Source organism: Acomys minous (genome assembly GCF_964271855.1).
Source record: "Acomys minous genome assembly, chromosome: 18".
In the NCBI taxonomy this organism is placed as follows: Eukaryota; Metazoa; Chordata; class Mammalia; order Rodentia; family Muridae; genus Acomys; species Acomys minous.
The window spans coordinates 68,062,082-68,078,058 of NC_140501.1; the positions used below are offsets into that span (position 1 = coordinate 68,062,082).

Genomic DNA, 15,977 nt, shown 5'->3' on the forward strand with positions numbered 1-15,977 from the left:
TGACCATGACCTTGTGCAAACGCAGGCTTCAAAAGTAAATTCTGGTGGCAGCATAGAGACAAGACAGGCATGTAGAGAGTGAAAGAGGGTCGGCCAAGGTGCAACTGCAGTCATTGATGCAGGAAGGAGGCCGGGACACGAGATGCTCTAGGGACCTTTCTGCTAGAAAACATATTGAGATGTGCTGTTTTGTTTGTTTGCTGAGTGTGGTGGGCTATTGACCAGGAAGGAAGTCAGGAGAAGCACAAAGTCTGTCATTCAGGGAGCAGACTGATCCCGTTTCATCCAAACTCAGGAAACAGAGAAAAAACAGGAAGTGGGACAAGGCAATAAGTCCCCAAGTATCACCCTTAGTGACATACTTCCCCCAGCAAAGGTCCACTTCCTAAAGGTCCCGCAACCTTCCCGGGCAGCACTACCAGCCCCCAAACGTGTTAGCGTCATATTCCAATCACAACAGTGTGCAAGCTTTACAGAGAACCTTACCCTAAACCCAAATAGCACAGGACGACCCCAGATAAAGCTTTCTCAAACACATGGGCATATGCTGACACTCCCTTATGGAAACACACATGAAGAACTTCATCAAGGTAAGGATCGTGACTTGTTAATTGTCAGCGTGGATGGATCTGGAATCACTGAGTGGCATGCCTATGTGGGAGGGTCTGGGAGGAAGGGAGATGACCCTCTTTCAGAGGGGACAGCATCTTGGGAGGGGATGGAGGAGGGGGAGGGGGAGGGGAAGGGGGAAGAAATGGGAGGAGGGAGGTGACAATGATCCAGATACGGAGAAGTCTGAGGAAAAAGAGCCCTGGGCTTTCTTGCCTTCATTGTTTCCTTGTTGGTGAGTGTGACCAGTTCTGCAGCTGCTACTGATGCTTTGTCATCACCCTCCAGCCTCTTTGTGGTCCAGCACGGAAACCCAGAAACTCTCTGGGACTCTTCCAGGCCTTCAGCAGCAGATTAATGTCTGCTAAAGCATCTCGCTTGCCACGTTCTTGGCTTCCTCGGCATGTACACAGCCACGGTTGGACTGAGGCAGGATGTGTAGACAGGAAGAGTTAGAAAGTGTTTCTCCTCTCTACTTTTCCTTATAGCAGATGTGTGAGCCGTTTTGATATCTGACCAAACAAAACAAAAAACTAAGGGTATTGACAGACTTTCTCAGACAGTCCTGGCAGCTCCTGGCCAGGAAGAATGAGCTATTTATTGGCTCTTCTTCTCGGATAATTGTTGATGCTTTTTTAAAGACCAAAAGTTGCCTTCAGAAGTTAGCCTTACCAGCCTGGTCTACACAGTGAGCTACAGGGCAGCCAGGACTACGTGGAGAGCCCCTGTCTCAAAAAGCCAACCAAGTAAGAAACAAAAAGCCAGTCTCAGCATTCTCGTTTCGTGATAAGCTGTCTGGATCTCAGCCTCCACAGGCTTGCCCCTGGAAGATCCTGATTATACTGCTGTTTGGGTTTTTCCCCTTGATGTTTCTTTTTGGCAGTTTTAATAGTTTCGTTTTCCATTTCGTTTTGTGTGAGAGAAAAACCTAGAGCCTCTTAGAAAATTAACCAAGCTGTGACATAGTTTTATGTCAGCTTGACACAAGCTGGAGTTTTTTGGGAAGAGGGAACCGAAACTGGGAGCTGGTGCTGATCTCAATGGATGGAACCGAAGTAAACTGCGTGCTCTGGTCGGCCCGGAGGTCGGAGAGATGTGGGTGTGTGACTTAAGACACTGGCATACATAGGAACCACTGCGTGTCCATAGGATCTGCTGGCTAAAAGTTGATTTGTTTTGACAGACAAATGTCAGGTCCATGGCCGTTGCCCTGGCTTCTTTTTTGGAATGCTCTTTTAATCATAAAAACAAACAAACAAACAACCTCCCCCCAAAACCCCCCCCCAAACGTTTGAATATGTAATAGATAACTGGTAAAGAAGAATATACTGGTCCATGCAGAAAACGGAAGTGAGCCCACAGAACTGTGACCAGGTGCGGATGGGGGGAGAGAAGGAACGGCAAGGAGGGAAGGAGGAGAGGGTAGTTTTGACCAACACTGATTTTGTCTGAAGCCACTCCCTGAAAATCATAACAATAAAGATGACGAAAAGCTATGATAATAGACTCATTTCCCAATGAGCACCTCAGGGTCTTAAATAACTAAGCAAGGGACGTAGCATCTTACACAATCTGAAACAACCATTTAGGCCAACAAAGGCCCGCTTTCCCGGGCTCTGCACAGGACATCTTGGTGGGACCTCTGTGGGCTCAACTGCGGACCAAGAGCATCTGCCATAGATGGCTTATTTTCCGAATTAACGAGGCTCATCCATTTCCTAAAAATGTTTCGAGGTCAGCATCATGACGTACTCATTTACATGAGACAGGATGTAATGAATGTATTTTAGGTTGAAAATAGCTGTGAAGTTTTTCTAAAGTAAATGCATGGTTTTGTTCTTGTTTGCCAGGTTATACAAACAAGGATGTGAAAAAAATTTTTTAATGCCAATCTTATTTGAATAGCAAAGATGCGTCAGTGTTCCCTTAAAGAAGGGTTGAATTTGTTCTCCAGTGCACGGAATGTTCCTTCTCTTGAACCTTTGAGAAAATGAGGAGAGAATGAGGGGAGTGAGAAAGAAGGCTGAGGGGTTTGCTGGCATTCAGACAGGTGGGTGGTCTAAGCCTCGCGGGGGTCCTGCGGTCCCGGGGTGTCGGCCCCCTAGTGTCCGGCAGCTCCTGTGCCTGCCCGCAGAGTCCTTTCTGTGCATCACTTGCGGAGGTCCCGCTTCAGTTTCCAAGATGAGGGACGAGGTGACAGTTTGAAGGCGGCTCTGCATGAAGCAGAACATCTCCGGAACTAACACGACAAGAGAAACGTTTCGGTTTTGCATTGTAAGATCTTGGAACCTCCCTTGTAAAGAGCCCTAATCTATGCCACAGAAGAACAGGTTGAAAATACATATCCATAAGGAGAGAAGTAGGAAAGTACCGCCCAGGTGATGGCTCCATAGCTCAGGGGTTAGAGCACTGGTCTTGTAAACCAGGGGTCGCGAGTTCAAATCTCGCTGGGGCCTTCGGGTTTCTTTTCTTTATTTTTTATTTTTTTGCCGTTTTCTCTCTGACCCTGGAGAAGCTTGCACCCTGTGTCCGTCCGCGTTGTGAAATCCGCAGTCCCTCAACACCGCTTCTGCCGCCGGAAGCTTCGCGGCCACCAATCCCCGACTCCGCGCAAGGCGGGCGAAGGCTTTGCAAGTCTGACGGACGCTTGTCCTCCCAGCAGAAGGCGCTCGGGTACCCGGAAGTTCATTACGCTAAGCCGAGCGTGAACCTTGGAGCGGAAGAAGGTCCGCGAGCATCCAGCGGCTCGTTGGTCTAGGGGTATGATTCTCGCTTAGGGTGCGAGAGGTCCCGGGTTCAAATCCCGGACGAGCCCTACTTTTGAGTACTAAATCCTAGTGGAGAAAAAGCACAATTTGCTGGAAACACGGAGTCTTGAAACACGGGAGATCGTTGGAAGCAGCACTAAGTATTAAGTGCTAATAAGAATGGTATTTTTCTGTCCTAGAATATAATTCCGTCAGATGTTTATGACTTTCTCTTTCCCCCTGTGTTCAAATGTCAGAGTTTTAGGGACACCATTTTGAACACTCCTTTGTCACTGCAGCCTGTGAGTTTTCTTTACAGCACTATTATTATTAATAATAAACTGATTTCTAGTAAAGATACTGTCTGACAGAACCCGGTATGTAGCCCAGGCTGACCTCAAACTCAAAATCCTCCTGGATCTTCCTGCCATTTCTAGCTTACTGCTGGATAGTATTATATACAGAATTAGCTTCTCCATGAGCCTCCATGAACCGAGTCACCGTCTCGTAGTCCTCCAGTCTCTCCTCTCTCCTTTCCTGTCCGGATAGGAAGTCCCAGGAGACAAACGTTTCATTTCGCCGCCTACTGCTGTAATCCTCACACTTGGCAGTGCCCCTGACACACACACAGTCGTGCTTAGCAAAGGGTAAACACATTTACTGTACTCTTAGCCACACCTACTGATTTCTAGAAGTCTCATGTAAATAGCATTTCTCTTTGGTTTTGAGGGGTACAGTAGGGGCCGAGGGGTAGGGGCCATGCTGTGATGAGCTCGCAGGAAAATGAGAAATATTGTTCCTGGCTCTGCTCCGAGTACTGTGCATGTATGTATTGGCTCTGATTCTGGAGGTTTGTGCTGCTACAGATGAGGAAATTGTGGCCAATCCTCCACGCAGCACCGCCTGCAGCCGGCGTTTGTTTTCTACGGGGTCCTTTTTGTTATGCTTCCGCTTTGGACAGGCTCTGTGCTTTATTCACCTTTCCGTGGTCCTTACCTAACAGGACACTGCCAATTGCAAGTGAGAGCTCGAAATGTGCGCTTGTGTTGCGTGAATAAAGCCATTCAAGCTTCCTTCTTAGCTCGTTGCTTTTGGGAGACCAAGCATTCAAGGACACCTTGTGAGGGTAGCCCTGTCTTTAAATATTTGCGTTAAGAAAGACTAGATGAAGAACGTAAGACGCTCGACATCGGGCCTACTACCTATCTCTTCTGTCAACTTGAAATAAGTGCTAGGCGCCGAGGGAAAATGAGGCGTCGACTTCTAACACGACGTGTTGTGGGAGCAAAAAAATAAAAAAAAAAAGCAGAGATGGCAGCGGTGGGATTCGAACCCACGCCCCCGAAGAGACTGGAGCCTTAATCCAGCGCCTTAGACCGCTCGGCCACGCTACCGGTGGAGGCTGGGTCTTCATTCTTTGTACTTCTACTCTCCAGCCACCATGGCGTGAGCGGTCCTGTTAAGGCGTTCCCCGCCTAATTTTCCCCCTAGTTTGCTCAGCTTTCACCCTCTTTTAAAACTAAAAGATCTGACACTGTGGGGGAAGATCCGCCATGCAGAAGGACCCAGAAGAAGCGCAACGGAGCGCTGCGGGTTCATGTCTCCCCCGGAGTGCCCACGCAGACCCCGCTTCCCGCCGCATCTCCGGCCCGATTCTGAAAACAGGCAGAGACCCTGATTTCGCTGCTTCCCGGTAGAATTCAGGGTTTCGGGGTTCCGTGCTTTTGGATTTGGGCGAAGAGACTGCAGTGGCTCATTGCGTCCACTAGGGAGAGCCCCATGCCTATAGGAATCAAAGGCAAACCGACACCCGCGGTGGAGGAGAAGGGACTTCCGTACCGTAATCGTAAAAGAGGCGCGGTTTAGTTTGGCCGGTTGGCTAAGGTGGTGACCCTGGTTTAACGTGCGAGAAGTTCCAGGTTCCCTGGTTCTCATTTCCAACGAGGCTTTCCTTAGTTTCCTCCTCTCAGAGTCGGTTCTCTCCGCAGTAAACCGAGACGTTTACTAAAGTGAAACAAAAACGGGAACAGGAACAGCTTGATTCATAGTGAGCAACCACTATGTACGCAGATTCATAGGCTCGTCTTTACGTAAACTCCCTTCCTGTGAATTAACAACGAGAGTAAACGCCAGGCGCTACCACCCGCCTCTTATACAAACTCTCCTCTCAAGTCTATCACCACACAACAATCAGCCGCCATTTCTCTTCTTGCAGTTTTCAGGACTTTCTTAGAGAAGCGAGGTTTTTTGTTTGTTTGTTTGTTTTTGTTTTGTTTGTTTGTTTTTTATCAAGGATTTCACACAGCCCTCTATTTCCACAACTGCCATCGTAATGACTCATCTTCGAATTCTGACACAATACAGGCCAGCAAACGTGAGGAATCTTGCTTGTTATGGAAGCCTGGGCTTCCTCCCTCCCTCAAGCCCTTTTGTTTGGGGATGTGTATGAAGAAACCCTTGGTAGTATAGCTCTTCCGGAACACACTTCTCGCTAGAGCTTTCCTTACCAACTCCTCGTGAGGAATTTTTAATTTTTTTTAAAATTTAATTTTATTAATTTATTCAGATTACAACTAAATTTTTATCCCATCACTTGTATCCTCCCATTCCTCCCTCCCTCCCGCTTTCACCCTATTCCCCTCCCCTAGGTCTATGACCGAGGGGGACCTCCTCCCCCACTATATGGTCATAGGCTATCAAGTCTCATCTTGTTAGTCTGCTTATTCTTTCTCTGAGTGCCACCAGGCCTCCCCACCAAGGGGAGGTGGTCAAATCGTGAGGAATTTTTAACTACCTCTGAAGGTGTGTGTGTGTGTGTGTGTGTGTGTGTGTGTGTGTGTGTGTGTGTTCTAAGCACAGTCTTTTGTTTTGTTTTGTTTCTTTTTTACAGTGCTCCCTGGTGTGCTTAGGGGTTCCTGGGGGAGCTAGAGATGCTACTGTTATTCTTCAGGCCTCTGGGAGGTTGGATCCAGCCTCGTCTTCCACAAAGCCACACTGCACCTTGCCTCCCCAAGTGGAGTTACTTGAGTCCACCCGTCATCCTGCTTAGCTTCTCTTTGGGCCTCTCCTTTCTATAACGACAGGAAAGGCTGAGCCAAGTCTCTTCCAGGTGCTAACCCAATCTGGATTCCGTGCCTTTGTGAGTAGAAAAGGTGTTGTCCCGAGTCTCCCATGAGAGGCTGTGAAGGAGGCCTCATCCAAGCAGCCTGCTGCCTTTTGCTCGGTCTCCTTGGAGCAGGAAGGAACTGTATTGCTTCCAAGGGAAGTGGTGGTCATGCAACTGGGGGTGCGCAGGTGAAGGGTGTGTGTGTGTGCGTGCATGTATGCATGCATTGTGCTGACAGGGAAGGAGAACAACACAGAGCTAACAGCTATTATTACCAAAATCTCTCCTAAGGGGTTGTCAGCAAATACAGTGAGAGGTTCAAGGCACTATAATAAACTTAAGGCCTTGCATAGTGGGGGATTAACATGTCTCCCCTCTTCTCATTTATCTTTCTGGCCTTATGAGCATATAGTGCTATACAGTTCATCGAAGCTGTCCTCCAGAACCAGCCTTCAGCATGGCTCACTAAGTAAAGTCATCGGTGCTAAGCCTGATGACTTTGTGTCATCCTGGGGACGCATATAGCAGAAGGAGAACGCTTGCAAATTGTCCTCTGACCTCTACACAATCACTGTGGCACAGGCACTACCCTCTCAACTATAAAGTGGGCTGAAGAGACGGCTCAGAGGTTAAGAGCACTGTCTGCTCTTGTCGGAGGTCCCTAAGCTAAATTCCCAGCAACCACATGGTGGATCCCAATCGTCTATAATGAGAGGTGGTGCCCTCTTCTGGGGGGCAGCTGTAGATGCAGGCAAAACACTGTATATGTAAGACAAAAATAAATCTTAAAAAAAAAAAAGTGGGCTGGAGGGGCTGGAGAGAGCTCTTTTTCTTCCAGAGGAACTGAGTTTGATTCCTAGCACCCATAACATATAGCTTACAACTTGCACCTCCATATCCAGGGGGATCTGACACCTCTTTGGGCATCTGCACTTAGTTGCACATACTCTCACTCACACGCCTGCAAGCCTGCACTCCCACAAGTCCACACGCCCTCTGAATAAATCTTAAATCCTAACATAGTGGTGCATGTCTTTCACCCCAGCATTTAGGATGCAGGGGCAGGTAGATCTTTGAGAGCAAGCAGTCAATATATCAAGCTTCAGGCCAGTTAGGGGTGCACAGTAAGACCCTGTCTAAAACTACAAAACCCAAAAACCTCTTAGAAATGAAAAAACAATGCATCTTGTAATCTTGCCTCTTTATAGTCAGAGAAAAGCACAGTCCTTTTGGACCACTCACCTGTATGTTCCTCCTACATTTAGTATTTACTGAGTTCAGAGTCTTAGCCTCAGTTAGTGGGGGACAGTTTTAATGGTTCCCAAGTGGCCCTGGCAGGGGGCTGGTGAGCAGGGCGAGGTTTTGGTTTGTTTGTTTTGTGTCAAACAAGTCTAACCTTTTTAGAGCCACGGTGATGATTCCAGTTCATCTTTTCCAGGAAAATTTGGTCTTATTTTTAGAGAAGATGCAACTGCCAGAAAAGAAAGCAAACCCTGGGAGTGCACGGAAGGGAAGAGTGCCCTGAGGGCACTGGGAGGGAACCTGCTGTCATTGTACTTTCACACTTTGGGTGGCTTTGGGTGAATGCCCAGGCTGCTGGTACAGACGAGAAGCCAGGTACGTATGACATGATCAAAGCGAAGACGCTGTCCTACCTTAGAGGGGTAGGCTTCAGGCAATCGCTCTTCATCTGCTCTTTCTCGGGCTGTTAGCCCATGTTGGTCATCTCTGGAACCCAAGGAGAGGAGAGAGACTGTGTTTCCCACAGAAGGAGCTGGCGTGCACAGCGTGGAGCTCTGACTGTAAAAACCCAGGCTGGCTGGCTCCAATTCAGAACCAGCTATCCAGGGTCAGGAGTAGCTTGCTCTTGGAAGTTTGCTGGCCCCGGCCTTTAGTTCACCTTACTGAACCAAAGGGGAAAGTGAAGCAATAGGTAGAGATTTGAAATGGCCCAGGAGCTTGGAAGGGAATCAGTCCGCAGCCTGATTAGAAAACAGCTCCTAATTGTCAACGATACAATTCATGAGCCTCTACAACAGTTGTTTGTACATGGGCCCATGGGACACCTCAGTGGGAAAAGTTCTCGCTGTCAAGCCTGATGAGTTAGGTTCAGAACCTGGATCTCCTGTGATGGATGGAAAGAACCAATCCCTAAATGTTGACCTCTGACGTCCTAAGGTCACATAGATGGCTTGGTTGGAAAAGATGCTGAGGGTGGCAGCCTGGGTTTAGTTCCCCGAGACCCACATGGTGGAAGGAGAAAACCAACTCTCAAAAGTTGTCTCTGACTTCTATAGGCTCACTGTTGCGTCTCTATTCTGCCTACCTACCTACCTAGCAACCAAGGAAAGAACTAACTAGCTCGCTAGCTCTAGCTAACTAAGTAACTAACCAAATGTAATGAAGAAGAAACAAGCCCTGTGCCTATTGTTTTGTCCTACGGAGGTGTCCCTTTGACCTTCCTGCCCGGTCCCTAAGCCTTAAGACCCCACATTTGGGTCTGGTCCCAGTTGTGTAACTCTACGCTCCATCATTGTTGGTTTCCAGGAAACACAGACCACCTCTCCTCTCCTTCAGTGTCTAGCCAGCCCTCTAGTGAGATCAGCCTGTACTGGCCTTTAAATTAAGCTCAGTCTCTTGGTTTGTAAAACCAGACTGGAGCCTTCCTGTCACTATTTTTCCCCACCACTCATGTTTTAGATACAGAAATGGAAACCTCAGCAAGTGGCATAACTTTCTCATGCTAACATAGGTAGTTGGCGCTACAAAAGAGACAAGATATGACATCTTAATGCCCATTTGTCCCCCCAGTAAACGCTGTGATCTTAGAAGCCATGGACATGGTGGTGGAGATGAACATACTGCTGTCTTCTCCAGATGTGTAGTTTGTGGAGAGGAGGCAAATCCTTTATGACACCATGTGGCAATTGTCAACAGGAAATGCACCTCCTCCAGAGGTGGCTATTTAAGAAGACGCTCCAGGCATCCAGGGAAGGAGCTCGTGGACGAACCTTGTTTCTGGCTTGCAAGCTCTGGACCAACCCAGTGACCTAGATGTAGCTGTGTCAGGGCAGGGCAGTGAACATCCTTGCTCCCAGTGCACGGCTTTCATCTTGCTGCGGATGATCGCAAGTCTAGAAATGAAGGTGCTGCTGTTTACCAGTCAGGGAGTTAACGTCCTGGGAGAGGGGCTACTGAGTGTAAGGGCAGTTTGTCTCCAGATTTGATTCTATAGGTGTGGGGTAAGCCCCAGGCTTTTGTGTTCATAATTAATAGCCAAGGCATCCCGGTGTATTTCACTGAAAAGGGACCTCATCTTAATAGAATGTTAAGTTATGTGAGAGCAGAAGGAGGGGCCATTTGACAAGAGGAAGGGGACTGGGAGTGGGTTAGGAGAGGAGATGTGTGTGTGTGTGTGTGTGTGTGTGTGTGTGTGTGTGTGTGTGTGTGTTTTGGGCGAATAATAGCCACATATGATGGTATCTGTGTATACAAAGGTCACAATGGTAGCCATTACTTTGAATGATAATTAAAAACTAGTGGACCCCCACTGTTTTGTTTTAAATCTAGAAAGCCCTGGTGTTAGGCGTGGCTGAGAACGGGTGCACTGGCCTCTCCCAGTTACACCGCACAGCCTCCCATTCTGTCATACGGGAACACATATTCGTGTGTCCCAGCTTTCTGTAAATTGTTCAAATGATGCATCCTTAAGAGGAGAGTGATGGGACCTTGGCACTTCTTCTAGCACCGTCTCCATCCCAGGTGCTCTTAACCACTGAGCTTTCTTTTTTCTTTTTTCTTTTAAGCAGGGTCTCTCTGTGTAGCCTTGGCTGTCCTGGGCTCACTTTGTAGACCAGGCTGGCCTCAAATTCACAGAGAGCTGGGATTAAAGGCTGGCCCCACTGCGGCCCAACTCAAACACGGTAGATTCTTAAACAGTATTTAGATTTGCTAGACAGAAGGAAAGGGACACCCACTAACTGCCCAGGTCTTCTCCGGGCACTGTGTGTAAAACTGCATGGTTCCTGTCTTCTAAGACACCATTGGTTGGGTTTGTTTTTCATCGTCAATCTGCATTTACCAGATGCAAACTCTAGGAGAGCAAGAATGTAAACTGTTTACATAAAAATCTGCCAATACATGCAAAAGTAGAGGAAGGATAATGGGTCTCCTCATACTCGTTGTCCGAGTCCGTTCTCTGCTGCTGTGCTAAGGCACTGTGGCCAAGGCACTTACAGAAGAAAGGGTGTATTGGGGGCCTGACAGTTTCAGGCATTAGAGTTGGTGACCATCATGGCGGGAGCACGGCGGCAGGCAGGCAGGCAGGACTCTGGAGCAGTAGTTGACAACACAGCTCACCTTCTAATCCACAAACACAAGATGATAGAATTAGAGACAGAGGCAGAGAGAGAAAGAGATCTGGGAACGGCATGGGCTTCTGAAACCTCAAAGCCCACTGCTAGAAACACACCCTCTAAGCCTTCCCGAATAGTTCCACCAAGGCTGCGGGATGCTGGGGACCAAGCATTCAAATATATGAGCCTATAGGATTTATTTTCATTCAAGCTAGCACACTTATCTTCCTAAAAACATCACAGACTGAGTCTAGCTCAGTGGCAAAGCAAGTGGTCAGCACATATGGTGCTCTCGTGGTCTCTAGGCCCAACTCCAAAGAACTCTGTCTGTGTCTCTGTCTCTGTCTCTCTGTCTGTCTCTCGCCCCCCCACACGCATATACACACTCACACATGTATTTGAACATTGACATATAAACCCTAACACACACACAGATACAGTCTCACGAAAACATACATCCACACACATTTACAGTCACACATACATACATACGCAGTCACACACTGTCACATATAAGTACAACACACACATTAATACACACCCTCATATAAATATGTTTTCACACATATACACACTCAACCCCATATACTTATAATCACACACACATAATAACACACATTCTCACACTCATAATGCACACACTTAGACAAGACATACATATACGCACACACTTACGCACACATATTTATTTATACAGTTGAGATGAAGGCTCCATGTCAGAGCAAGACTCAATCAAGTGATGTTTTCCATCCCCGCATCAATTCACCAGACCCTCTGAGATGGACCATGACACAGTTCTTCCTATTGTTTCAGGCTCTGGAACCACACATTTTATTAAGCTCTCATCCACTAATTAGCCATGTGTAAGCTGATGAGTTTATATTTTGCTTGTTTTAGCACCTGGTCTTTCAGAGGGTCAGCTGAGTGTGGGAACTATCACCTGGTCTGAGGCCCAGGGCTTTAGCTGAGTGAGTCCAATGTCAAGAGAATTGGTTTTACCCAACTCAAGACATCACATGGGAATAAAACGTGCTGAAACACGTGTTTGGCCCTGATGGGATGAAACTCTTACTATGCTTATGACTGTGTCTCTACTGCACATACATCTCTATTAATGGAGTGAAAATAGTAGCTCTTTCACTGACTTGTGGTGAGGACGCGTTAGCAACATAGATAGTGGACAATACTGCAGCAGGGCAGGCATACATCGGGCTTAAATGTTTCCAAACAGTCTGTGACTGTGTGACTGTGAGAACCTAGGCAGGATCTGCCTTATCAAGTCTCTTCCTCCCGGAAAGCACCTGAGCATGCTGTCCCTCCCTTTCTGCTCTTTCCTCCTCTGCCCTCCCCACATTCAACGGCTCATTATCAGTTCTTGTCTGGGAACAGTGAGACACGAAGGATTTTCTCACATACATGATCAAAAGGGCATGTTACCTGTGAGAGCGCGAGCGAGGAGGGCAGGTGAGGGGAGCATACACTGAAGCCAGATCCACGCAAGGAAAAGGAACAGGAAAGAACTGGTTACGGTAGACGGAAAGGAAGCCATCTAGTACTAGAAATGAGGTCTTTCTAAGGGGGAAGCGCTTGCAATGGGCTCGTTCTTGGCCAGTGTGATTTTAATGATCAGAGAGGGACCCTTTAGGCTGGAGGACTGGGGAGCAGGCCTGGGTTGAGGCAAGAGAAAGGGCTATCACGACTTTTGCTCCTTTCTGCTTCCTTTGTTTCCCAGGAGCTGAAGCCAGAGATGTGAAGGGAATTCTGCCCCTGATGATCCTCATGGTGATAGTTTTCCTGCTTCTTTTGTTCTGGGAAAACGAGTTCAGTGAGGAAGTTGTGCTGACTTCCATAGAGCACTTGCATGTGGACTACCCTCAGGATGCTGCTGCTCTGAGGTACTGCAACCATATGATACTACAGAGAGTCATCAGGGAACCTGACCACACGTGCAAAAAGACGCACGTCTTCATCCACGAGAGGCCTCAGAAGATCAACAGCATTTGCGCTTCCTCTAAGAAGATGACTTGCCCAAATTATTCTGACATTTTCTGCTTTCGGAGTGAGACAAGATTCCGAATGACAGTCTGTCAGCTCGTTGGTGGCACCATGTATCCTGCCTGCAGGTACAAAGTCTCCCCTATCGAGGGCTTCCTCTTTCTCACTTGTGATGACTTAGGGCCGGTCAATTTCCAGGGATATGTCCACTAACTTGCCACCAGCACTGAGCCTGCAGACTTTTCCTCTGTTCTCCTGGCTGCTCTGGTTAAATTGAACTGTGGATATGGTGTAATGGCATGAAGGAAGTGGGGAAGGGGATTTTTCCTTCTGGTGTTGCTGAGATGCAGTCTTTGATCCCGTGTCAATAAAAACATCTTTGCTGAATGAAACCACAAGCTTCACACGTGTTTTACGTTTCTGCCCACTTGTCTTTGAGTCAGAGAATGAAAAGGAATCTGAGGTTGGACTGAGTTAATAGGAAAGGGAGAGTCACTTAGGCGTAACACAAAGGGGGCCACCAACTAAACACCAGCCAACCAAAACCCAATGATGAATCTAGGTAAACAACCTTAAGTCTATACTCTGAAGGATCAAAATGATAACAAAAATCCCTTTTGTGTGAACTAGCTATAGCTCAAAGATCCAGTGTGATAGGACAGGACTCCCGGAAGAGGCCAGTTGTTTGAACTTCACCAGCAAAGAAGCAGACCATACTGTTTAAAATATTAATTTTGTGCATGAAGGATTATATAGTGTCAAATTTTTTAATCATACTTTTATTTATACTTTAAGAATTTCATAGTATGTATTTCTGTTGGTTTAAGACAGGATTTTACTTTGTAGCCCTAGATGGCCAGGAACTCACTGTGTAAGACAGGCTAGCCTCGAGCTCACAGAAATCTGCCTACCTCTACATCTTAAGGGCTGTGATTAAAGGCCTATGCTACAATGCCCGACTCATACAGTATATTTTGATCATATTTTTCCCCTTCCTCCAACTCTTCCTAGTTCCTTCCAACCTTTCTGACCTTGAAACTATAAGGACACAAACAACAACAACAACAAAATTTACTCATCTCTCTCTCTCTCTCTCTCTCTCTCTCTCTCTCTCTCTCTCACACACACACACACACACACACACACACACACACATATCTATGCAACTGTAATAAAATAAAAAGAGATATCAACTTGAGAATGAGGAAACATGGGTGGGGTTGAAGGGAGAAGACATGAGAGGGGATGAAACAAAGGAAAAAAGAGAAGTGACATAATTCTGTTTTAGTTAAAAAAGAATGAAGATATCAGCTTCATATTTTTTCTCTATCTTAAAAACAAAACAAAACCAAATCACAAAGACCAGTAATTTGTGCTGGCCAACTACTCCCGGGCATGAGGCCTGCCCTGAGGTACATTTGTTTTAGCCAATGCCACTCCATTAAAGAAAATTCAATTTTCCTCTTTAGCATCTATCAATCAATAGATTTTTTTTGTTTTGTTTTGTTTTTGGCCTGGGGTGTGGGACTTTGTCTTCACTTCCCCTTAAATTTATTTATTTGTTTTGTTTTTTGTATGTATCACATTTATACAATGCCCATAGAGATGAGAGGGGGCAACTAGCTCCCTGAAACAAGTGACAGGTAGTTGTGAGACTCTGTGGGTGCTGGGAACTGAACCTCAGTCTCTGCAGGTGCTATTAACCTCTGAGCCATCTCTCCAGCCCTCAATGTATTTATTTATTTAGTTAGTTTAAGAAAAAGCAACTGGGGTCACCTCTTAGAGACTTTTTTTTTGTTTTTGGTTTGTTGAGACAGAGTTTCTCTGTGTAGCCTTGGCTGTCCTAGACTTGCACTTGCTTTGTAGACCAGGCTGGCCTCAAACTCAGAGCGATCCACCTACCTCTCCCTCCCAAGTGCTGGGATTACAGACGTGCGCCACCAACGCCTGGCTGGGCATTTTTTTCTTTACTATGTCTTTTACATTTATTGTTTGAGAATCTCATACATGCATACATTGTGCTCAGATAAACTCCCCCAAACTCCCTCCTCCCCTCCCTCCTCCCCTCCCTCCTCCCCTCCCGCCTCTCCTTCACCCTGTGTTTCCACCCTCAGCCTCACGCTTTCTTTCCTTTCTCAACCCATAGCCTGTTTTTCTGTGTCCCACAAAGTTTAATCAGAGCCATCTGTGTCACCCTGAGATTAGAACTAAGCATCAGAGCCTGGGCCTGTGGGCTGCCAAGGTCAGCAGGAAGTGGTAGGCCCATCAGTCCTGTCTCCCTCCACAGCTGGCTGTTAGGAGGGCCTGACTCCTGTGGACACGCATCAGGATGGCCAGCTGCTGTAAGTTTATGCTTGCCATAGCCCAGTTGTGCATAGAAGATGGTATTTTGCAGTTCCTTTCCCTCCTGTGGCTCTTGTATGCTCTCTGACCTCTCTTCCACAATGTTGTGTCAACCTTGAGGGGCGTTATAAGCCTCTCGCCTAGGGACGAGCCCTCAGCTAGTCTTTAGTCTCAGCATCTTGGGCAGCCATGGGTATTTGCATTTACCTCTGTCCACTGCAAGGAGTGAACAAGGCCTTTATTTAAGGCTGAGCTAGCCTTTGTCTGTAGGTATAAACGCAGATATTTAGAGAGTAGTTTGATTCTGTGTTGGTTCAGCTAAGAAGCCTGTTTAGGTTCCTTTCCGGGGTCTAAGACTTTTTCAGTCATGGTTTAGAGTATTAGGCAATCCCAAATCCAATGAGTAAGCAGTGTTACAGGAACCCCTGGAACAGTCGCGCCACCATTGTGCAAATAGGTACGTTCCGCATGGCAGGTTGGTGTTACACTTTACAACTGTACCGTGTTGGTTCATCATCAATGCCTTTGCCCCAAAGCATCCTGCACGACACTATGTAGCACTGTGAGAGCCGGCCAACAGGAAAGAATTTTCCAGTAAGGCCCAGCTTAATTTCTCTTCTACTTTCATCCAAAGTATGAGTTGTCCACAGCAGTAGGGTGGGTAGCCAAGAGGAATAGCCAGAGCCTATATTTTGAGGGGTTACTTCTGGGATCTAAAAGACTTTTCTAAAGATAGGCTATACAGCGTATACCACATCTGCTCCTGTTCACCAGAGCCTCCTGGTATCAAAAGAGAAGGAGACCGGAAGGCACTTGGCTAGC

At 47.0% G+C, this 15,977-nt stretch overlaps 2 protein-coding genes across 4 annotated transcripts in view; both read left to right on the forward strand.

Annotated features, from left to right (window-relative positions):
* The window catches only part of LOC311589056 (protein NYNRIN-like), a 183,608-nt gene that overhangs the window by 116,936 nt on the left and 50,695 nt on the right, over window positions 1-15,977 (forward strand). The gene's annotated exons all lie outside the window — the stretch shown is intronic.
* On the forward strand, window positions 292-13,170 carry RNASE12 (ribonuclease A family member 12 (inactive)). 3 transcript variants are annotated; one of them, XM_084767521.1, is made up of 3 exons: window positions 292-590; window positions 7,901-8,079; window positions 12,550-13,170. In XM_084767521.1, exon 3 carries the CDS (start codon window positions 12,588-12,590, stop codon window positions 13,023-13,025), a length of 438 nt encoding a protein of 145 aa, XP_084623647.1. In that variant the 5' UTR covers window positions 292-590; window positions 7,901-8,079; window positions 12,550-12,587; the 3' UTR covers window positions 13,026-13,170. The 3 variants fall into 3 exon arrangements, with proteins under 3 accessions (XP_084623647.1, XP_084623646.1, XP_084623645.1); XM_084767520.1 differs by lacking the exon at window positions 292-590 and adding an exon at window positions 2,168-2,659; XM_084767519.1 differs by lacking the exon at window positions 292-590 and adding an exon at window positions 6,357-6,465.

Bases quoted from the DNA above. Each gene is read 5' to 3' on its own strand.
- RNASE12 (XM_084767521.1), top strand. From the start codon at position 12,588: ATGATCCTCATGGTGATAGTTTTCCTGCTTCTTTTGTTCTGGGAAAAC.